The sequence below is a fragment of the Musa acuminata genome, chromosome BXJ2-11 (assembly GCF_036884655.1).
Source record: "Musa acuminata AAA Group cultivar baxijiao chromosome BXJ2-11, Cavendish_Baxijiao_AAA, whole genome shotgun sequence".
Lineage (NCBI taxonomy): Eukaryota > Viridiplantae > Streptophyta > Magnoliopsida > Zingiberales > Musaceae > Musa > Musa acuminata.
In genome coordinates this window covers 19,298,726-19,323,792 of record NC_088348.1, presented here as the reverse complement: position 1 = coordinate 19,323,792, position 25,067 = coordinate 19,298,726, and the positions used below count along the sequence as shown (strand labels likewise).

Below are 25,067 nucleotides of genomic sequence, written 5' to 3'. Positions count from 1 at the left end.
ATTCCTATGCTTTAAATTTGGTATTAATTGGATCTTGAGAAGCCATAGCATATGCCTATAGATTAGAGATGTCCCTGCCTTTTTTCTGTTGATGGGTTAATAGCATGGGGTGGTGGAAGGTTCAAAAAAATTGAGGATCACGGAAAGGTACTACAGTAGATTTTTATGTCTAAAGTGTAGCAACTTGGACATAAAAGATTAGTGATTTATATTGAGAATTTTTTAATGAAACCAAAGGGAAATCCACTATTAGGAAGTGTCAAAGTTGTTGTAAAAATTTCATAGAGATTCGGACAGAAAAAATATAGTAGAAAGATCAAACAAGCTATGCTATGCAGTTAGAATTCTATAGTGCATCAAGTAGCTTGGATGTAAAAGATCAGTGGTTTATATTGGAAATCTTTTGACAAAACCAAAGGAAAATTCGTTGTTAGGAAATGTCAAAGCTGTTGTAAAAATTTTGTAAAGATTTGGATAGAAAAAATACAGTAGCAAGATCAAATAATCTATGCTATGTGGTTGGAATTCTACAGTCCATCAAGTAGTTTAAATGTAAAAGATCAGTGGTTTATATTAGGAATTTTTTAGTGAAACCAAAGGAAAATCCGCTGTTAGGAAGTGTAAAGCTGTCATAAAAATTTTGTAGAGATTTGGATAGAAAAAATACAGTAGCAAGATCTAATAAATTGTGCTATGCGATTGGAATTCTGTAGTGCATTTATCGTCGTAGAGATAAAAACTTTGCGATGAAAAGTTTATGCAACAATATGGGAATATTTTTTTTAGATTTTTGAATAAGGATAACTAAATTGCAGCAACAGTAAGGTAGGAAACCAGAACCTGTTGCAATTTACGGGGAGATCAAAGGATGATCCGCGATAGTGGAGATGATGGTGGAATTCGACAATGATCTTTTAAGCAATTGTGGGAATTACTTTGGACGACTGTGGAGGGTTGATGGATGGCTATGGAAGAGCAAAGAGATGCCAAGAATGCTGCTCTGATATCAAGTGTTAGAACCCTAGCATATTCTAAGCTTGGGGTTGATCTCTTTAGGGGATCGGTCTCCTTGGAACTTTATAGGGGTTCTTTCCTCCAAGTTGCTGCTCAAAGGCTGCTAAGAAGATTCATCTATTGCTTGTCAAAAGAGGATGAATACATGACTATTTATAGGGCTTCTAAACCCTAACTCCTAATATGACTCCTACTCAAGACTCCTACTTCTAACCAATTTCTAATAAGACTCCTACTCTAAAAAGCAATCTCCCAACTAATCCTAACCTTAGCCCGCCTCTTCACCTCTTTAATAGGAGTCGACTAAGTAAGTTTTACATAAATACCCCTTTCAATAAAATTCAATTAGGACTCTCCTAAGCTAGAGTCCTAACACAAGGACATCACAATATATATCTAGATATTACGTGATAAAATATCAATAACAATAAACAAAAAAAATCGTAAGGTTGGTACCTATAACTAATGGTTGTGCCAATGATATCCTCAGCCAACGCATTGGGTTGATAGGATCGTAGAGAAGGTGATGAGCTTGGGATGATGTAGTGGATCAAATGTCAGATCCCTTTCGATAATAGCCGCCTCATTTATTTATTATCATTTCATCATTAATCTCCATCATCAGCAATTTATTGTCATGATGTGTTGATTCAGTTGAAATCTTTTATCATTGCTTAGTGCTAATAGGTGTTTATAATGAATCATGTCCATCATATAATCTTTTAATTAGTCTAAATTATAATGCCAAAAACAAATCATTGAAACCCAACGAAACAAAGAACAGATAATCGGAACTTGTAAGCTAATAGAGGAGTAATGATCAATAAGCTAATCTCAGCCCTGATCTAAAAGCTTGAATCCAAGTCAAGGAGTGAGACCTGTTATATTTTATGTGAAGGATGATGAGTAGAGGGAACAGCCAAAATTTGTGCTTCACCATATTCATTAAGTTCATACCAGTCACTAATGATCAAATACGACCTGTCTACAAAATGTAACATCTCATTAGTTCCACATCGGACAATGTGTATGCAATGTGAGGACATGCCGTGATGAGTTCTCTGACTCCATCACGTGAACCAAAATACTTAAGCAAGAGTTAACATAATACACTCATCAGACCCTTATAAGTTAATCATACATATTGCACACTTCCGATGTGAGACTAATGGGATGTTACACAAAATGATACTAGTAATCAAAGTTGAGAAACTGTTGTAGGTTGGTGGGGTGTTGGATCATCAACAGATCAAAAGAAAGAAATTCAAACATCAATTGTCCCCTTTTTTTGCCTATTTGGTTCAACACCATATCCTAGCATAGAACAATGAACCTGATGAGATGACATGCTCAGAGACATTTTTTTTTAATTGTTGCATTAACGGAGTATAAAAAATTTTCACACCATCAAATGTACATCAAGTCCAATCCGGTCTGAACAGGGCCAAAAATTTTCTCACTCATATAAATAATTTGACATGAAAAATGCCAGGAAAGAGTACAGAAATGCAGTTGCACATGAATCAGCATGAGTGACGGGCAACAGTAGAAGCCAGAAGCCTAGCCAGCCAAGAGCAGAAATCACCACCAAAACAACCTAGTTAACCCTAGAAAACAATGTGGCACCCACAGCCATGGAGGGCTAAACCCTCAATTTTTTGATTTTGAATGCTTCACAAACCAATCTATGACAGAGTCTATGTTGTTCGAGTTCTTGCATGAGATCATGAAACAACAGACTTCTCTGTCTGCAATAGATTTCAGGCCCCTGCAAGACAAGTACATGCTTAGATTCAGAGCAGCATACACATCACAAGAACTTCTTTTTGTTGTCCATGTGTAATAGGAAAATCTTAAAATTGAGAAATCTGTTGTTACTTACATCCGGTCTGTCAAATCCTGCTTTGTCAGAGCTTCTGGCTTATCGATTTTATTTCCAAGAACCAGCAATGGGATGCCACTCAATGATGGCTTGCTTAAAACATCATGAAGTTCACTTTTTGAGATGGGCAAGTTATCATGGTCTGCTGCATCAACCACAAAACTGCAGAAACAAAACAAAGTTATAATTGAAGACAGGCTCTTCTTACCATGCAACTAGACGTTGGAAAGCTATTGTATCATAATGTAACTTTCGATTTCTGCTAACCTTAATGTTAAGCTCTTTTAAGGTAACTATTCTTAGACTAAATGATAAATATGGTGTTTCACAGTTCTAATGGAAGAATAAGAAATAATCTAACATGAACATCTGAATGTCGAAGAACTAAATACAAGCATGTGTTAAGTGCAGCAGCAAAAATACATGACATCAGACATGTATTTCTGCTAACCAAAATGCTCTATGAATCAAGGACAAAAATTTTAACTCACTTTACATATTTTATGAGAATTTATTATATTTCATAAGCACACTACTGTCTTAGATGCATTAAGTAAAATCAAAAGCCCTCGCTTGAGTGCCCATGGCCACAGTGAAGTTTTTGGCAGGTGACAGTCAAGGAAGAAATAGCAACATAGTGTGGATGGACAGTAATTGCCATTAATTGCCGCTGTATTAACTAGAGGTGTATTATGGTGGTGGTGGTGGAGGGTGGAATGCATACTTGCATTTTGGCAACACAGTATGGTTTACAAACTTGTTACAGTACCTGTTCTATGATGTGAATGGTGAGATGCTGGTCAAAGTCCTGAATGGTGGGCTTGTCTTCCAACTATTGATTATAGATGGGAATGATGGCAACATAAATATCATTATTGCATTTCTGTAAACCGTACTATGGTTTCTGAGAAGGTCATACATGAGACTCATTCATGACCTATTAATTTCATTGTTTGATGGGTGAAGTCTTTGGCATTCACAAAAGAGCGTTAGAATCCTCCATCTTAACTCTTGGAGTTAAGCACCAAATAAGTCTGACAAGAGTCTAGCAGGATTTGTTATCCACGCTTAAACATCTTTGTGCTATTCAAAAAATGGCCCCAAATAAATGTAGTTGATAATGTTGTTTATGTTAAAAAGAAGGATTAAGAAACCAAATAGAGAAGTATGAAAGTGATAGGAAACTTGAAAAATAAGTTCTCCCAGCTTTCAGCATTCATGTATCTACCAGCAACAGCAATATTTATGAGATGACTAGATAAGAGAAGAAAAACAAGAAGATTAAAAATATAACTAAGAAAATAACATGAGGTTCATGTTAGCCTAGTTTAATGATATGAGGTTACAAAAAAAGAGCATTAACCTAGATACTCCTACACAATACTTGGCAGGAAAGAAGATAACAAAACTCATGTTGAGGTAATAGGACAAAGAGGCACCAAAGATAATCTATGGTCCCAAAATCTAGAAAAACAAAGATAATGGACAGGGTTGACAACTGGCACCTTACAGTATAGTATTACCACCATTAGAATTAACTAGACTATTTCTTATGAACTATATTTTGGCATGGCATGACAAGGGTACCGGTATGCATCTTAAAAAACAAACAGATAAAAAGGGAATGATAGTAAGTTATATCACACTGGAAGCTAACTAATGACAAGGTTTTCTGTTCTTTCCAGAAAAAGAATAAAAAAACAAAACAGAAGCACTGTTTAGCCAGATTTGCTAACAATTAAAAACTCGGGAAAACTCCACCATCAAATGCTTACAGGAAGGTGGAGCTCATTTGTTCCATTCCACTTCAGAAACCAGAAAGATCAGACACTTGACACACATTGATTTCTCTACTGTGATTTCTTCACAAACCTATCAGAAACCAGAACTGCACACTAATGGCACACGAGTACAATGCACCAGTAATCTAACTTTTATATCTTAGCATTATAATAAAGTAAAACAATGAAAAAAGATTACACAATTGTGTGAAGCAAATGACAGAATCAGTTCCTTAATACTGGCATTTGAACCTTCTAATTCAGCAATCTTGAAATGACCAACAAAGGTATAATGAAGAAAAACACTGAAACATAATAGTTATTGGCCATTTTGTTGGCATATGCAATAAACAACCAGAGCAACAAGTTCAGTATGGCAAGATCACAAGTTCGCATATACAATTATAGATATCCATTTAAAAAAAAAAAAAAAAAAACAGGTTTGAATAAAATGAGCTAAACAAGCATCTAAGAAAGGAGAAAAGAGCATACACAATGGCAGAGACTCCACGGCAATATCTCTCCCACATACTGCGAAACCTAGGCTGGCCACCAAGATCCCATAATTTTATAGTAACATTTCCCTTGGTCACCTTCCTCATGTTGAATCCTACCTATAGATCCAGCAAACCAATCAACATTAGTACTGAGAAAATGCTGGTTTATTAAAGTAAACAATCTTTCAATTAAGAGATTACTAACTGTAGGAATCATGTCCTCGCTATATCCACCAGTCTGCCGGAGATAACAAACATAATTAAGCAAATGAATACATTAACGTGCCCTAAGAAACATGAACATGGTAAAATCGTAATCGCGTCAAGAACACATACGGCAACGACGTTCACAAGGGAAGTTTTCCCAGCGTTCTGAAGTCCGATCAAAGACAGCTCCATCTCTTGCTTGAAGAAAAGGCTGTATTTTCAAGAAAATTACACAAAAACTACATTAGAAGTACTCTTTTTAATGCCTTGAATCGGAGAAGGAGGCGAAAGGTCATATCACACGCGATTCCACGATCTCCCAACTCACACCACCAATGCTTCTCCATATCCTCCATCATAAATGAGATCGCATCAACCATCACAAAACCTCCAACAAAATAAAATACCAAATTTTCAATAAACTAAACCGAATCTTCTCAACCCTAGGACTAATACGTTGCCACTAGCCCATCAATAGCAGTCCGCAGCTACGACTCACCGATTCAGCAACAAGTAGTCCAAGGCTACATGTCACACATCCCAAAAAATATATATCCTAATCTATCACCCCAATATTCATTTCAACAAAATCAAGAAGCACAACAACAGAAACCAGAAGCGGGGACTTGAGATCAAACCCTGAATCCGACACAATCAATCAACATAGGAGGAAAAGATAAGGATGTCACCTTCGGAGCCAATTGAGGAAAGCTTCCCACACCCCCATGGCTCGCTCCAAGGATCGACGAGGAGATGGAGGGTCGTCACCCAATAAAAGGAGGGAAGAGAAGTGCTTGCTTTGCTTATTTCATTGTACGTGGCCATCGTTTATACGCGATAAGATTAGCAGCAGGTTTTAATAGTGGGTACATTCTGGGTGGTCGTGGTGGGTGGTTCTTCCACGGTGGACGGTGGTGGGACCAAACACGACCGAGTTATTTCTTGACAAGATATTACGCGTGCATTTAACTGTTGTTCCCCAACCTTCTTATCTACCCGTCTCAACTACCATCATAACAGCTTTAAAACCTGGCCAAAATTAATTAATTATATATATATATATATGATTTGTTTAGCATATTCATCATACATGCCGTTAAAAATTTTAAACTTTAGAATGGTTAATCCTCATTAGTAAACTATTATATGACTATGCTTAAAATATAATTTGATATTATGATCATTAAAAAAATTAAAATGTTTTAATCATTTAAATATTTTTTTATTATCTAAATTATTGAATATTAATTTGATTTAATCATGCTTAGTCTAAATTTTTTGGATGGATGTTAATGATGGTGATATATATGATCAATCTTAATATTTGAGAGAAAAATCATTGTTGTCCCACTTAAGCGGATTCAATGAACATGAGTGTTAGGGAAAGTATAATGCACTACCATATATAACATCATTTAATTGTGGTCTAACTTGTTGCGTGAGTATTTGGAATTTGGAATTCGAAATTATAGAATTAGAGGTATTTAAGCCGCATATCTTGAGGGTTTAAAATTATAGAGAATAGCGTAACCATGATTAACTGGCCAGTTCCAAAAACAAAGCACGGCCAGTTGACTCCTGAAATATGGCAGCATGATTCGTCGTGGTAGTTGCCGACAGGAAAAGCCCTGATCTGAATACTATGGCGAAATGTGCTCTGACAAATCCCATGTCATTTTGTATCCATACGAACGTTGATGCAATAGGTTATACCTGTCAATTATTATTTTTGAAAACTGATCAAAAAAAAAAAAAAACCATAAAGGACGGAGGCCGCTATAGAAGGCTGTGGCTCTAACTCCATCCTTGCATCTATGGTTAATTCTATCGTACCATGGCATGCATCCATAATACTTTTATGAATGAATCGTTCATCGTTTATGTTTATTTATATAACTATTTGATTTTTTTATTTAAGTCTTTGTGTGTTTTTTCTTGATTTTTGTAAGTGCAGAAAATAAAATGGCTGCACATGATGATTATCTTAGCACCTTAGAACCTGTAAGTAGCACAAGATTAGATGGAGCTCTAGTATAATATTAGTATTTTATGTTGGATATACATGTTTTTACGCAAAGTAGTGTGTAGGCTTACCAAGCACTTGACACTCCCAAGTGTTTATTGAGTTGCATGTGTTATGTCTTTAAGCGAGATGCTGAGACTTATTTGTTGCTTTTCTAAAAAAAATCTAATTAATTTTTTATTTTGTAGGTCCTTCAAAACCTATATTGATCCTTTATAGATAGATTATCGTAAGTGTGTCTCACTATTTAGATAACTCCGTATAAGTCTATAACATTTATAACATTTATAACATTTGGTATTATAGAAGCAACCAATCCAAGCGAGCAGTAAAGTTTACACAATAAATATTACACTATTTAGATAACTCCGTCACCAGTGCAAAGTTGCTCTCTAACTATATTAGTTGATCAATGTGATTATCAAACGATAATCCAAAAGTTGGCAACTATCCTCCTGTGAAGGAAGTGCAGTAACCCAAGGTTTCGGCTTCCAAGAAGTAACAGAACCATAAAGGCCGGCAATAGTTGCTCTCTAACTATATTAGTTGATCAATGTGATTATCAAACGATAATCCAAAAGTTGGCAACTATCCTCCTGTGAAGGAAGTGCAGTAACCCAAGGTTTCGGCTTCCAAGAAGTAACAGAACCATAAAGGCCGGCAATAGTTGAAACTTATCTTTTATGTCCTCAAAGCATATCTGGAATAACGCTACTAAGGTCAATAATAGGTATTCACGGTAGAGAACTCATAAGAAGAGTTAAAATCTCGGATCAATCAGATGGCATTCCGAGTCTAGCAACCAACAAAAGATACAACGGAGTACGTACAACTGAAAAATAATGAAATGAAGAAATATTTTTGGTGAAGATATGGTGCTCTCTATTTATAATATAAGGAGGGAGGATTTTCCTCAACAGAGCAGCAAGATTTCTTCGTACAATTAGAAAAATCTTAATTGCTATCATGAAAAATCTTAACTATTATCATGTCCATGCAAGATAATGCTTCTGTCAAGGATGTCGATCTTGGATCGATGCGATGAAAATAGTTTATGAGTGAGAGGCTTCATAAGTGAGTATGTTAGTCGATCAATCGTATATATGTGAGAAACATGTAGTTGATGTCTAACAGTTTATTTTCACAAGTAAAATACTGGATTAGCGCACAGGTAAGTGGCTCCGATAATATCACAATATATTATAAGAATAGAGGTGGAGTCGATGTTAAGTTCATCAAGTAGATTTGTGACCCAATTGAGTTCTGTAGTAGCGATTGCAATGGTACGATATTCATCTTTAGTTGTAGATTATGTAACTATATTTTGCTTCTTAGAACTCCAACTGATTGGATTAGCTCCAAGGAAAATAATATAACCCGATGTGGATGTTTTATCATCAAAGTTTCCTACCTAATCAGTATCAACAAAGGCATATTAGATAAAGGGGGGAGTGTTTGCAGAAAAAGAGGCCATGATTGATGGTCTCATTAAGATATTGTAAGATTCATTTAAAGGCAGACCAATATATAGTAGATAATTGATGCATGAATTGTAATAATTTATTGACTGCAAATGAGATATCTGGACGAGTGAGGGATAAGTACTGTAAAGAGTCAAGTACTTGGCGGTATTGAGTTGGGTCCATAGTAGGGCTTTCATCATATAGTTTGAGTGATTCACCAGTACATAAAGGAGTTGTAACCACTTTTGCATCCTATATGTTTGTATTTGATAACCGATCCTGTATATATTTTCTTTGTGATAGGAAGAGTCCTAAAGATATATATGTTGCTTCCACTCCTAGAAAGTAGCTCAAGGTTCCTAGATCTTTGAGGGAAAATCAATCTGCCAAATGCTTGAGGAATGTCTTGATCTCCATAGGATTATTGCATGTGACAATAGTATCAGCCACATATACTAGAAGATATATTGTATTGCCACTTTATTGATAGAGAAATAGCAATATATCAGACTTGGAGTTGATGAAACTAGTTGATGTCAGAAACGAGTCAAATTCAGTGTACCAAGCTCTTGGAGCTTGATGAAGTCCATAAATAGCTTTTTATAGTTTACAAACATGCCTTAGATATTGAATATGGATGAAGCTAAGAGGTTCTACATGTAGACATCTTCAGTTAGGGTCCCTTATAAAAAAGTATTGTTAATATCGAGTTATCGTAAATGCTAGCCTTTTGAGATAGTTAAACTTAGGATAGGTCGGATTGTTATGGGTTTAACAACACGATTAAATGTCTTTGTGAAGTCAACACCAGGACGTTGGTGAAATCCTTTGGCCACTAGACGTGTTTTATATCTAGCAATAGATCCATTTGGGTTCCACTTAATTCGAAAAACCTACTTACACCCAATAATATTTTGTGTTGGATGAAAGGGTACAAAGGTCTATGTAGAATTATGGAGGAGGGCATCATATTCTTCACACATGGCTTTACTCCAATATGGAGATTTTTGGGCTTGAGTAATTATGGTAGGTTCATTGGTCTCTAACGAGGATTTTGTGATAGCATATAGGTCAAGGACTTGACGTGGTTTAAATATACAACTTTTGGAGTGTGTTGTTATTGGATGTCTAGGGGCTATAAGTTGTGTTGTTGGTATGGGCAGTGGAGAGGCACTGACTGTTGAATCTCGTATTTTGATGATGAAACCAATTGATAAGTATTTATGATTTAATCTGTGTTTTGAGTGATGCAGGATGCTTCGATCAGGGAGAGACAATTAAAGTAAGAAAAATTATGTTAGGCCAGAGGAAAACATGTCCGAAGATTAGACGTCGGGCCGGAGGATTGGTCGACGTATCGATAGAAGGCTTCGGGCCATGGATTTGGGCATTTGGCCAAGAAGAGCAGATATTTCGCCAAGGATATCGGAGTTGCAGAGTCAACTGGCTAATTGGGCAATAAGCCATAAGATAGGACGATGTACTAAAGAATCGGACGAAGCGTCAATAGACCAATGACATGCCGAACAACATGATTAATGCTTAGTATTAATTATCTAGATCGAAGTATATTTTTACATGTGCAGGATTAACTATGATAGCAAGGTATAAAGCAAAATGAAGTCTTGGAGTCAAGAACGTTATTTCGTTGGGAGTTTGAGATTTTGTCGGAAGTCCGAACGTTCGTCGGAAGTTCTATAGGAACTAGTCGAGAAATCTCGGAGCTTGCTAGAGAAGCTCGTCAGAACTCACCAAGAAGATTGCTGTGAAGTCTAGGAGCATGTCGAGAGTCCGCTGGAACATTACCGAGAGATCGTCAGAAGTTCGCCGGAAGATCGCCGGAAGAAACTAGACTTACGGACTTGTTTAGCTTAGTAAATGTCTTAGATTTCGTAATTAGCACACAATTAGAATTAGATTTGGGCCAACCCAATTAGGAGCTAGGTGGGCCCATGTAAGGATTGTGTTGGACCCAATGAGAGGCCCAAACAGTGACCCAAGAGGTAGCACCTTCGTGGCACAATCTTTGTGACTGTGTCAAGCGGTGGTATCGTTAGTTTGGGCGGTGGTACCACCCCTGGTAGGGTGCTAGGCGATGGTACAAACAGACTGGGTGGTGGTACTGCCCAATGGCAGGGACCCAAGCGGTGGTACCACCAGACTGGGCGATGGTACCACCCAATGCAATGTCAGTGTTAGACTGACACTAGTAGTGATACTGCCTAGCATAGGCGGTGGTATCGCTCGGACCCAGGAAACCCGGGATGAGATATTTTTAGGCTCTAAGTTTGAATCAACTTGAAGCCTATAAATACCCCTCTCATCCCTAGTTAACAAACACAAGCACAGAGAGTTTAAAAGTGAAGAAACGCTGTAGAAATCTCTTAAGAAATCCTTCCTCTAGCTTAAACTTAGAATTCTGTTTTGAGAGGAGCGTGTGTGCTTGGAAAGGTTGACTTCTAAACCTATGAAAAGGAGAAGAGGGGTGTAAGAAGGAGGTTGATCTTCGCCTATTAAAGGAAGATCAATAGTGGATGTCAGTGGCCTCGACGGAAGAGGAATCGGCGAAGTGGATGTAGATCACGATGACCGAACCATTCTAAAATCTGGTTTGCATTTCGTCTTGAGTAATTTACTTTACTGCAAACTATTTTACTTGCTTACTGCCTTCAATACATTTACGAACACGCTTTCAAGTTAAGCATTTCCGAGTTCGACTTTTATCGTACGAAAAGTTTTTGGTACCGACGTATTTTACCGCTGCACTAATTCACCCCCCCTCTTAGTGCCGACTCTTTTCTTAACAATTGGTATCAAAGTCTCGTATTTTTCATTTGGTTTAACACCTAAGAGAAATGGCTCTTTTCAGCTTTCAAGAGGGTCACTCTCTCATTCGTCCTCCCTTGTTCAATCGGACGGACTACACATATTGGAAAACTCGAATGAGAGTTTTTTTTACTTTCTTTGGATTTAAATTTATAGAGTATTGTGGAAAACGGTTTTCGAATATCTTCTCTTCTAATGAACCATTGGAATGATTTGGAGAAGAAGACGTTTTCTTTAAATGCTAGAGCTATGAATGCTCTATTTTACGTCTTGGATAAAAATGAATTCAATCGGGTTTCTTTGTGCGAAATGACTTTCGATATTTAGCACATTCTCGAAATCACACAAAGGCACTAATAGAGTTAAAGAGTCTAAAGTCAATCTTTTATTGCATGATTTTAAACTTTTTCAAATGAAGCCTAGCGAAACCATTATTGACATGTACACCCGTTTTATGGATGTCGTCAATGGTTTAAAAGCTCTTGGCAAATATTTTTCAAATCTTAAACTTGTGAATAAAGTTTTACGCTCACTTTCTAAAAATTGGGATTCTAAAATAACGACAATACAAGAAGTAAAAGATCTTAATATTTTTCCACTTGAAGAACTTTTCGGTTCATTATTGACATATGAAATGACTTGCAATGCTCATAAAGAGCTTGAGAACCACCTTCCAAAGAATAGGAAGGATTTCGGACTTAGAACAATTGAAGACCACTCGAGCATAAGCTCAAGTGATGGTGAACTTGAACTCCTCACTATGAAATTTAAAAAGTTCATGAAACAAAAATTAAAGAACAAAATGAACGCAACTACTTGTTATAAACATAAGAAGAGGAAGCACTTTGGGATGAATCGAGCTCCTTTGAAGATGAGGAGAATATTAACAAAGGTGAGGTGGCAAACTATGCCTTAATGGCTTTTGACGACGAGGTAAACGAAACTCCCTCAATTTATTTCGAAATTACATTATGCTTTTAATGAGTTATTTTTAATTTATTTTAATTATTTTTCTTAAAAATTATATGTTTAATAATATAATGAAAATGATAAAAAATTAGGATCATGCTTATCATTCTAGTAATTTTAAAAATGATCATAAAAATTACATGTTTTATGATAAATGAACAAAATGTTAGAATTAAATCTAGTGATTAATTTCTTGTATGGTATAAACAATTATGTGTATTGTGATGATTTTGTATTACTTTTCGAGTTTTGTTGGATGGCTTTCACATGAAAAATTTGAGCATACTTATATAAAATCAATCACATAAAAAAGATAAATCAAATCTTTTGTCTAAAGAAATAATAATGTGTATCATATTGATTTCCATATTGATTTATGACTTTGATTGAAAACGCTTAATGAAATCATGCTTGTTGTTTTTAATAAAAGTTTTGGTACAATGCTTGATGACTTTATTCTATGCATGAGATTTTAAAGTTATACATGATAGCTTTTGTATGGAAGGCTTGATGATTTTTATGATGAATCTTGTCCTTGGTTTTCAATTTTAAACATGATGCATGGTTTTGATCTAAAAACAAATATTTGGCCATGCTAATATAAAGTCAATCATACAAATTGAAACTAAAGAAGATTAGATATCTTTAAGAATCATTCAACATTATGTTCAATGAAGCCATACTTAATGTCTTAATGAAAATGTTAAGAGATTTGATATCATGCTTAATGAGTTTATATTTCGAAATTATGCATGATAATTTTTATGATTTATGGCTTGTTGATCCTTGTCGTGATGAAATTTAATTTTTTGGTTTTAAAATGACGATGAATGTTTTTATTTAGCAAAGGCATGTATGAAATAAAAGGAGAATACATTTCTTGAAAATTTCTCAATTCCTATGTTATGAATTTTTGAACCATGAAATTGATTTTGATTTTTCATTAATGAATCCATGTATATTATGCTTTTGTGAATCTCATGGATTATGAAAATAATTTAAATTTAATGGATTTTATTGAAATCATGATCTTGATTTCTCATGATTTATAACTTGAAAATTCTTTTTATAAATCAAGATTGTCTACTATGATTCTTTCTTTTTGCCATTTGAGTTATCCAAAAAGAATCATAATATGTCTCTTGATATTCAAAATTTGTCTTCATGATTTGTATATCTCATCACAAAAAATCTCTTGATATTTTTTATGATGATATAAAATTATGCATGAAATATTCATGAATTTATATTGATGCAAACAAATGAGAAGTTATGATCATGCATGATAGGATGTAATATAATTTGATATTTATATACCATCATGATTTGAAATGCTATGATTTATTGTCAAAATGGTGTATCATGAATGCTTGAATATTATGTATGATATGCCCATAGTGATTGATTTATTTGTGTTATGCATAAAGTAAGGATACAAATGTAAGGTTTTAAAATTATGCATATTTTAATTTAAAAATATAATGATACACAAATAAGATCGATACTTTACCTTTGTCATGATTTGAAAATTACTGTAAAGGAAAAAGAATTATAAAATTATATTCTTTCCTTCTTTTTGATAAGGACAAAGGGAGAGATAGCTAGCTTGCTAGCTAGCTTGTACAAGTCAAGAAGATACAAAGACATGCTAGCCTGCTCATCTCAAAAGAGAAGCAAAGATTGCTAACTTGTATATTTCAAGAAGCAAAAGTTATTTTCTTGAACATCTCAATATTGCTAGCTTATATTTTTTAATGATGTAAAAAATTTTGCTATGCTTGCATGATGTAGAAATTGCTATCTTGAACATTACTAAGAATTGCTAGCTTGCAATATCAAGAGAAGCAAAAGTGCTATCTTGAATTCATGATGAAATTTACAATAACTTGAATTCAGCTTGAATTCAAGGTTCTATTAATAAGGCATATTGATAGGGGGAGTTAAGGTTAATTCTGTCATCAATTGGTTGCCATCATCAAAAATGGAGAGATTGTTGAATCTCATATTTTGATGATGAAACCAATTGATAAGTGTTTAGGATTTAATCTGTGTTTTGAGTGACGTAGGATGCTTCGATCAGGGAGAGATAATTAAAGTAGGAAAAATCATGTTAGGCCAGAGGAAAACATTTCAGAAGATTGGACGTCGGGCCGGAGGATCGGTCGATGTATCGACAGAAGGCTTCGGGCCATGGATTCGGGCATCGGGCCAAGAAGAGTGAATATTATGCTAAGGATATCGAAGTTGTAGAGTCAACTGGCCGATTGGGTAATAGGTCGCAAGAGAAAACGATGTGCCGAAGAATCGGACGAAGCGTCGATGGACCAATGACATGCCGGAAAACATGATTAATGCTTAGTATTAATTGTCTAGATCGAAGTGTGTTTTTATATATGCAGGATTAACTACGATAGCAAGGTATAAAGCAAAATGAAGTCCCGGAGTCAAGAACACGATTTCATTAGGAGTTCGAGAGTTCGTCGAAAGTCCGGACATTCGTCGAAAGTTCTGTAGGAACTAGTCGAGAAGTCTCGGAGCTTGCTAGAGAAGCTCATCGAAACTCGCCAAGAAGTTGTGAAGTCCAGGAGCTTGCCGAGAGTCCGCTAGCACATTGTCGAGAGATCGTCAGAAGTTCACTGGAAGATCGCTAGAAGTTCGCTAGAAGTTCGCCAGAAGAAACTAGACTTACAGACTTGTTTAGCTTAGTAAATATTTGAGATTTCGTAGTTAGCACATAATTGGGATTGGATTTGGGCTAACTCAATTAGAGGTCAGTTAGGCCCATGTAAGGACTGTGTTGGGCCCAATGAGAGGTCCAAACAGTGACCCAAGAGGCAGCACCGCCATGGCACAGTCTTCGAGACTGTGTCAGGCGGTGGTACCGCTAATCTGGGTGGTGGTACAACCCCTGGCAGAGTGCCAGGTAGTGGTACCACCAGACTGGGCGGTGGTACTGCCCAATGTAGTGTCAGTGTCAGACTGACACTAGCGGTGGTACCGCCCGGACCTAGGAAACCCATGATGAGATATTTTTAGGCTCCAAGTTTGAATCAACTTGAAGCCTATAAATACCCCTCTCATCCCTGGTTAACAAACACAAGCATAGAGAGTTTAAAAGTGAAGAAACACTGTAGAAATCTCTTGAGAAATCCCTCCTCTAGCTTAAACTTAGAATTCTGTTTAGAGAGGAGTGTGTGTACTTGTAAAGGTTGACTCCTAAACTTGTGAAAAGGAAAAGAGGGGTGTAAGAAGGAGGTTGATCTTCGCCTATTAAAGGAAGATCGATAATGGATGCCGGTGGCCTCGACAGAAGAGGAATCGACGAAGTGGATGTTGGTCACGACGACCGAACCACTCTAAAATCTAGTTTACATTTTGTCTTGAGCAATTTACTTTACTGCAAACCATTTTACTTGCTTACTGCCTTCAATACATTTATGAACATGCTTTCAAGTTCAACATTTCCAAATTCAGCTTTTTATCATATGAAAAGTTTTTGGAACCGACGTATTTTACTACTGCACTAATTCACACTCCCCCTCTTAATGCCGACTCTTTTTCTAACACTGACATAGGTTAGGGCAAGCTGAGGTACTTCAGTGTCACTAGTCCCAAAAGAGAGTAAAGGTAGTGGTTGTGTTTCCGAGGGCATTACTTTAGAAATAGGGGAACCTTGTGAAGAAGGGAAAAGAAAAGAAATGGAGGAAGTGAGGAGCTACTGAATCAGGAGAATAAGAGAGTGTGGATCCAAAGAAAAAGGACTAGATGATATTGTGGAAGGCTCGTTTGATAGGATATGTGGTGTACTCCAGTGATCTATATTTGTTGGAGCAGGTCGCACAACAGGAGGCTCATGGTTTTGAAACGGAAAGGTAGACTCCACAAAAATAATATGACGTGATATAAAGACTTTTTGAGTTTAGGGTTCGTAGCATCGAAAGATATTATGTTCAAGAGAGTATCCTACAAGGCTTAAATCTTGATGTTATCTTATGTGAGACATAGGGGCGTAGCCATGGATAATATAAATAGCCAAATACTTTAAGTTTTTGAAGGTTTAGGGATTTGTGAAATAGTTTTTCAAATGATGATTGGTATTGGAGAACTAGAATGAGTATATGATTGATGAGGTAGATAACAATTTGAAATGCTACAGACCAAAAGGTTGTTGGCATCGAGGCTTGATGGAGGAGTGTGAGACCAATTTCAACTATATGTCGATGTTTGTGTTCAATAGAGCCAACTAGTTGAGGGGTATGTGGGGGTAACTTAAGGTGTTGTATACCACAAGCTGAGAGGTAGGATGTGAGGGCTTGATATTCACCTCTACCATCGGAGTAAACTATTTTAATTGTAGACTAAAAGAAGTTCTCGACTAACTTTATAAAGTTAGTAAATATTATTGAAACTTCTGATTTATAGTGAAGAGGGTATAATCATGTATACTTGGTGAAATAGTCTACGAAAATAACATAAAATCTAAACTTGTCAAAAGAAGTGATTGGGATAGGGGCCCAAACATTAGTATAAATAATTTCAAAAGGTTTAGAGCAGGATATGGATACGATTCCAAAAGGAAGTCTATGACTTTTATTGCTTAAACAGACATCGTAGTGAGTTAAAATGCTACTGATTTTAAGAGTAGGAAGAGAATAACAAGAAAGTATTTTTTGCTGGAGAGAGGATGAGGGATGACCAAGACAATAATGCCATATATTAATTGGAGTTATGATGAAAGAGTAGGCAATAGGTTGGGTGATTTGTGGAACTGATGGCCACTCATAAATGTTATCCTTACTCTGGCCTCGGACCAAGAATGCCCCCGTGCTCAAATCCTTGACAAGAAAGGAGTTAGGAAAAAAATTAATTGAAGTATTATTTTTTTTACAGAATTGAGAAAAGAAAATAAGATTTCGTTTGATGTGAGGTGCACACAAAACATCATTGAGTGTAAAAGTTATGCTATGTGAATTAAGCATTGTGGAACCAGTATGAGTAATAGGAATTCTTTCACCATCACCACCGATGATGATGTTTTCATTTGTGTCATAGTTATTGTGGATGGACAAATTTAGATGATGTGATGAGATACACCAAAGTCCACAATCCAATTATATTGACTAGTATTCGAAGTAGTCGTGAAATTTGCTTGAGGCCAATGTGATAGAGAAGGAAGTCTGGGTCGAGATCGATAGACTTTTACAGCATGGTTGTCTTTGTCACATAGCTAGCAGATAACTCTTTGTTGATTTGTGTGGTCATGATGCCAAGGTTGAGGATAATTGAAGTAGCCACCTTGATAGTTGTGACTAAAATGTTGATGATGTGGAGGAGGAGGGGGTTTGTTTAGAGTTCGCCCGTTCAAGAGGTATTCTAGCCAAACCTTTGTTGACGATCTTGGTATACCGGTTGCCCTTCTTCTTAGATTTTTGATTGACTTGAGCTATGATGGATGGTTCTAGCAATATGTCCTCGCACTTGAGATATATCTCATAGTTAGTCAACTTATCATAAAGTACTTTAAATGACATCGGTGAGTCTCGTGCCTATATTTTCATTGTCAGTTCTTTATACTCGTCCCCAAGGTCGTTAAGGTTGTAGACAATAACTTCCTCATCACTAAGGGAATGACCTATTAGGGCCAAGTTATCAAAGATAACATTTATATTTTGTAGATCATCGACAATGGTACTTCCCTCTTATTCTACTTTCATGAGATTGGATAGGAGACTAGGCATGCGAGTACGTGAACGATTTGCCAAGGTAGTTTGCAACTTGCATTAGGCTTCGGTAGTGGTGTCACATGAACAAATGAGTGGGGCAAGCGATCCAGCGACTGAGGCTTGAATTGCTTGGAGGATGAGACAATCTTGGCATAACCATAATTTACGATCCGGATTTAGTACTCAATTGGGTGCTTCTAGAATGTTAGCCATCGCTGGTAGACAACAGAGAGTGTCATCGACATAGCCCAGTAAATCATAGCCAAAAAGGAGATTATAAAATTTTACACGCCAAGATGCATAGTTGCCACCTTTAGATAATTTGAAGGGGATGAGAGTTGCTGCATTGATAGAGATAAGGCCTATATGTTAAGGAGTACTATGGTTCCTTGCAAGGATAGTAATTGGAGTATCAAAGGTAGATGACAAAGACATGTTGAGGAGATATACCAATACGAGGGAGGAAGGTGAGAGTCTTCAGATATAGACCGAGTGCACTTCTTTCTGGGGAACTGGATTGTTGCTATCGCTTGAAGGGTAGTGCAAGTGCTTTCTCTGGTGAGGAAAAATAGAGAGGCTTCCCTAGTAGAAAGCGCTTGGTGAGAATCACTGATGGGCGAGGATTAAGAGTTCTTAGATGCACTACTTCTACCTTTTTGAAGTTATTGTTGAAGCCGTCATAGAGGCCATGATCTCTGGAGGGTGTTTGGGCAAGCAAATCTATTATGTTGAGTGTGCTGCTTGGAGGAGTAGGTCAATTTTGTTAGTGAAAGAAGAAATGGAAGGAAGAGGTGAAGTCTGTTGTTTGTGTTTTACGATGTGACATGAAACATCATTGTCGGTTGTAGTGAAGCAAGTGCATCCTGGAGAGTGGCTTCTGATGAGGCACTCCACCGTAGTACTGGTCAAGGATTCCCATTGCTACTCTACTATAGTATAGTTCCAGGGAACAAATGATCATATAGGAGGAGGGGTAGTCGCTTGTTGTAGAGTAGGTGATGACGACGTAATCGGTGCAGATCGCAACGTTCGGCCGAGTTGGGCAGCAAGATGCGGTGAGGAAAGGTGTGGCAATCAGTCCAAGGGAGAGGGAGGAGGAGGGGTGAGAGGCAGGGGAGGGCACTAGTCTTCAAGAAGTAGTGAAGCCGCTCATCGATCCGGGAGGACAAGGGCAGAGATGCTTATTGAATCTCAGATTTTGATGATGAAATCAATTGGTAAAGTGTTTGATCTAATCTATATGTTAAGATAAGTATGTAAGATTAACTATGATAGTAGTAAGGCATAAAGCATATGTTGGGCTGGAGTCAAAGATTAGACGATACATCGAAGATTCAGACGATGTGCCAGAAGTTTGTCAGAAGCTCACCGAGAGTTTGTCAGGAGCTCACCAAGAATTCAATAGAAGATCACCGAGAGTTTATTGAGAGTTTGCTGAGAGGTCATCGGGAGTTCGTCGGAAGTTTGCCAAGAAGTTCGCTGGAAGTTCATCGAGAAGTTTACCAGAAGATCACCGAAAGAACAATCGACATACTGAACATAGATTGCTTATTTAAGTGTCTTAATTATCGTAGTTAGACCTTAAGTTAAGTTATGATTGGGAGGTAATCCCACTAACTCAGTTAGGGGCCAATTGGGCCCCTAACAGGGCTGAACTGGGCCGGTTGAACAACTCATTCAACACCTGAAGTCACGACCGACGGTGGCACCGCTTGGTGACTTAGTCTCCCAATTGGTCTAGGTGGTGGTACCGCCGGTAGTTAATACTGCCAAGTGGTGGTACCACCCCTGTCAAGTGGTGGTACCAACCCTATCAAGCGGTGGTACCGCTAGAGCTCGATCTCCGAGCTCTGTCAGGCAGTCGTATCACCCAGACTGAGTGGTGGTACCGCCTAGTATCAATCTGCAAGCGGTAGTGCCACCCAATAATGGTAGTGGTACCGTTAGTACCCCGAAATCCAGAGATGTGACCTTGATAGAACTCCAGAGGAATTTTATGAAAATTAATCTTTGAGAGAGATTAAACCTTGGAATACTATAGAGGTTCCACCCTCCTAAAAGTCTACCAAATAGCTGCAATTGTAGATAGATCTTATTATCAAAGAGATGGAGGCTACATGCTTATATAGGGCTCCAAACCCTAACCTTAGAGGCTGCTTCCTAAGTGAGTTACCCCTTTTGCCCTCAACTATAACCAACCAACCTAGTAAAAGGGGACGATGGCTAGAAAGCCCAAAGGTCTAAATATAAACCCTAGCCACTCTTCTTTATAGGATAGAGGTGGCTAGGTGGGGTTTATTATAATCTCACAGGGTTTTATTAGCCGCTTCTTGGTTGAGTAGGACCCAACCCTATTAGGGTCCTATTAAGCCCGCCCTCTCAAAATCAGTCTTGTCCTTAAGGTTGAGGTTCTATAAACTCAAGGAACCAGGTCTTTAGCTTCTCATATGATTCTCATGTGGTGTCTTCGAGTGGTAAATTATTCCAATGCACTAGTACTTCAATAGAGGGACGTCGGCGACGCATCATAATTCTACGATCGAGGATGGCTTGTGGTTGGGCTTGAATAACACTATCCTTAGTGGTGTTGGGCAGTTGGATCTAGTGTGACTTGTGTTCTCCCAACTTGGGCTTCAAGCATGACACGTGGAAGATAGGGTGAATTTTGGCATCCTCAAGCAATTTAAGTTAGTATGCCAGGGCTCCAAAACGTGGGAATAGCTTCATGGAGGCTCGTGTGTTGATGGAGAGTTGCTTATATAGCTATAGGCGAAGATAAACCCAATCTCCTACTGAAAATTCTCTTTCGCTTCGTCGTGTGTCAGCTTGTTGCTTCATTATGGCTTGAGCGAAAGAAAGATTATCCTTTAGCAACTGTAGGAGTTTGTCCCTATCAATTAAATCTTGGTCGACTTGATCTATCTTGGACGAGCCAATTACATACTTTGAAATCACAAGGGTCGGCTGACCATACATTGCTTCATATGAGGTACATTTTGTAGATGAATGATATGTAGTATTATACCACCATTCGACTTAGGGAAGCCATTTTGCCCACTCTTTTGGTCGGTCACTAGCAAAACACCGAAAGTATGTCTCTAAACACCTATTCACTACCTCTATTTGGCTATCAGTTTATGGATAATATGCTGTGCTCATCTTGAGTTTAGTGCCCTATAACTGAAATAACTCGGTCCAAAATTTACTAGGGAAGTCATTTTGCCCACTCTTTTGGCCGGTCACTGGCAAAACACCGAAAGTATGTCTCTAAACACCTGTTCACTACCTCTATTTGGCTATCAGTTTATGGATGATATGCTATGCTCATCTTGAGTTTGGTGCCCTATAACTGAAATAACTCGGTCCAAAATTTACTAGTGAAGATCTTGTCATGATCACTTACAATGTATCTTGGCATCCCATGCAGTTTAATAATGTTTTCTATGAAAATCTGGGCAATACTAATAGTAGTGTAGGGATTTCGCATAACACAAAAATGAGCATATTTCATAAGCCAATCAGCCACCACAAGAATTGTGCTTTTTACCTTTGGAAAGTGGCAGACCTTTGATGAAGTCCATAAAGATGTCAGTCCATACCGAGTCCAGTATGGGTAGTGGTTGTAGCTTCTCTGGACTTACCACTGTTTCACCCTTGTGTTGTTGACATACTTCACATTATACCACATATTCAGAAATAATTTTTTTCATCCCTCTTTAATAAAAATTTTGCTTCACTCTTTTGAAGGTTCTTAGAAATCCAGAATGCCCTACTAAAGGTGTGGAGTGCATTTTGTGCAGGATGAGTTTGATGTAAGGGGAGTCGAGTATAAGTGCAATGCGACCTTTGTAGCATAGATTCCTCGAATCCCAAGGGTAGTAGGCTATTGTGCTTGGATCCTCCCCTAATTTTTTTTAAGATATTGTTGATCTCTGGATCCTTCTTCCATTCCTCCCTAATATCATCGAGGAAGTCGGTGGTAGGAAGGGAGATGGCTAAAAATTTAGCTTGCTCAAGTAGCCGTGAGAGTGCATCTGCAACAACGTTTTCTTTCCCCTTGTTGTAAATAATTTCATAATCAAATCCTAGAAGTTTGGTTACTCATTTTTTATTGCTCAGGGGATGATGTCGTTTGCTCCAAAAAGTACTTGAGACTTCTATAGTCGGTTTTAATTTGAAATCACCGGTCGATCAGGTAGGGTCTCTACCTCATTACTTCGTGCACAATGGCGAGCATCTCCTATCATATATTGACATTTTTTGATAGGAGGGAGACAATGTCTTGCTGGTGTATGCGAGCATCGACCATCTTGCATGAGAACGGCACCAACTCTGACTCCAGTTGCATCGGCCTCAATGATGAAGGGTTGGCTGAAATTTGGTAGCACTAGCACCGTCATCATCTTCATGGCTGCCTTAAGTTTATCAAAGGCAGCGGAGGCTTTGTCTGACCATTGGAAGATATCTTTTTTCAATAGAGAAGTGAGAGGTGCACTGATCTTCCTATAGTCCTTCACAAATTTTCGGTAGTAGCCCGTTAGTCCAAGGAACCCACGCAGTAATTTCACGTTTGTAGGTTTCGGCCAGCCTTACATGGCTTCAATTTTGGTTAGGTCTACCACCACTCCTTCTTATGATATTATGTGCCCAAGGTACTCTAATTTTTTCTAAAGAAAGCTGCACTTTGGCTACTTAATAAAAAGAGTATTCTCCCGAAGGATCGTCAAAATAACCAGTAAATGCTGAAAGTGAGTCTCAAGAGAAGGGCTATAAATGAGAATATCAACAAAAAATACAAGCATAAATTTACGAAGAAAGCTCCGAAAAATATCGTTCATGAGACTTTGGAAGGTTGGAGTATTAGTGAGTCCAAAAGGTATTACCAAGAATTTATAATGGCCATTATATGTGCAGAATGTAGTTTGTGGAAAGTCGTCTTCACATACCCGAATTTGGTGGTAACCGGATCGGAGGTCCAACTTCATGAAGACTCAAGATCCTTTTAACTCATCAAGAAGTTCATCCACCACTGGTATTGGGTACTTGTCCTTGATGGTGATGTCATTTAAAGCTTGATAGTCGATGCACATCCACCAAATTCCATCCTTCTTGTGTATAAGTAGCATCGGTGAGGAATAAGGGCTGCAACTTGGCTGAATCACCCATGTTTCAAGCATCTCCTTTACAATCTTTTCAATTTCATCCTTTTAGAGGTGATGATAATGGTAGAACCGAGTGTTCGCTGGTGGCTTGCCCAGAAGAATTGGAATCTGATGGTCATGTTGTCAAGTAGGAGGAAGACCACGCGGCTCAGCAAAAATATCGATAAATTCAACAAGCAATTGGGGGAAATTTTGATCTTCAATTTCTATTTTCTTCCCCTCTAGTTGCTACTAGAGATGCATCAAAAAACCACCATTTACCTTGTATAAAACTTTCTCCATTCGTTGGGCCGAAACGGTGGTTAATTTGCTTTCGCGCTTCCTGCTAGGATGATCTGTTTGCCTTTGCAGTAGAATTTTATAATTAATTTAAAAAAGTTTCAAGAGATATCACTTAGCGTCATCAGCTATTCTATGCCAAGCATGACCTCATAGTCATCAATTTGTAGGAGGAAGAAGTCAGTGATAATTTCTTGGTCTTGCAGTAATAGTTTCACCTACGGACATCTTTGGTCTCACTTTAGGATTCTATCGTCGGTGACCTTTATGTCGAACTTGCTACAACCTTTAATGTGGATGCCATCTGAGCATCAACCTTATAGTTTAGGAAGTTATTAGTGCTGCCTGTGTCGATGAGAACGGTGATCGATTGTTGTTTGAGAAGGGTTCTAACTTTTATCGTTTGCGGGTTTGAATAGCCGGCTAGCGCGTGTACCATAAAGTCGATCAGTTGTGGCTCTTCTTCAGCATCTTCTTCTTCATGTTCAAGGCTCTTTTTCAAATGTTCAATGACCTCTTCTTCTATTGGTTCAATCACAAGAAGTCTCCCTTTTTTATAGTGATGCTCGCGGCTCTATAGCTCATCGCAATGCCAACATAACCCCTTCGTAGATCACTCCCGAAGCTCTTCTCTTGTCAACCTTTTTGGTGCAGGGGCTCGGTTGATAGTAGGGGGGGCTAAGGGCTTTGGTGTTGCTAGTTGTGGAGTGACCCTAGTCTTCTGGGCTTCATGGTTCAATCGCTCCTCTTGAAGTTGTGTGAAAGAGATGGCTGCCATTAGCGTGTACGGTTGTCATGCTTTAACTTCTCCCCGGATCTCTGGCTTTAAGCCCTCAATAAAGGTCCCCAATAGTAATTTTTTAGACTAATCATGAGTTTGATTAGATAACCTTTCAAACTTGATTTGGTACTCCTGAATGGTAGAGGTTTGTTGGATCTTTGCTAGTTGTCCGTCAATGTTCTCGTAATCGGTTGGTCTGAAGCGGATCAGCAGCCCTTATTTGAATTGTCACCATAAGAGGACTCCATGAGTGTATTTAAACTAGTCAAACCACTATATGACATCCCCTTCAAGATGTATAGCCACAATTTCTACCATAGATGCGTCTTTGATTTTGTGGTACCGAAAATATCGCTCTGCGCGTGAGATCCAACCAATCGGGTCTCCTTCTTCCCATCTAGGGAAGTCCACCCTCATGCGTGGATAGTAGGAATTGGTCATAGAGCCTCCCCTCTATTGG

The 25,067-nt window shown here is 37.9% G+C and overlaps 1 protein-coding gene across 1 annotated transcript; it reads right to left on the bottom strand.

The window, feature by feature from the left end:
- Positions 1-2,449: 2,449 nt before the first annotated feature.
- On the bottom strand, positions 2,450-6,203 carry LOC135627407 (ADP-ribosylation factor-like protein 8a). Its single transcript, XM_065133498.1, has 6 exons — positions 6,071-6,203; positions 5,511-5,592; positions 5,380-5,412; positions 5,170-5,291; positions 2,897-3,058; positions 2,450-2,782 (listed from the first exon to the last, which is right to left on the bottom strand). The coding sequence occupies exons 1-6, from the start codon at positions 6,106-6,108 to the stop codon at positions 2,665-2,667; spliced, it is 555 nt and encodes a 184-aa protein (XP_064989570.1). The 5' UTR covers positions 6,109-6,203; the 3' UTR covers positions 2,450-2,664.
- Positions 6,204-25,067: the final 18,864 nt, after the last annotated feature.

Excerpts from the sequence above, each read along its gene's own strand:
- LOC135627407 (XM_065133498.1), bottom strand. The coding sequence starts at position 6,108 with ATGGGGGTGTGGGAAGCTTTCCTCAATTGGCTCCGAAG. Across the intron at positions 5,413-5,510 it reads CCCTTGTGAACGTCGTTGCC|ACTGGTGGATATAGCGAGGA; the intron begins GTATGTGTTCTT and ends TATCTCCGGCAG. Across the intron at positions 5,292-5,379 it reads GCGAGGACATGATTCCTACA|GTAGGATTCAACATGAGGAA; the intron begins GTTAGTAATCTC and ends CTGGATCTATAG.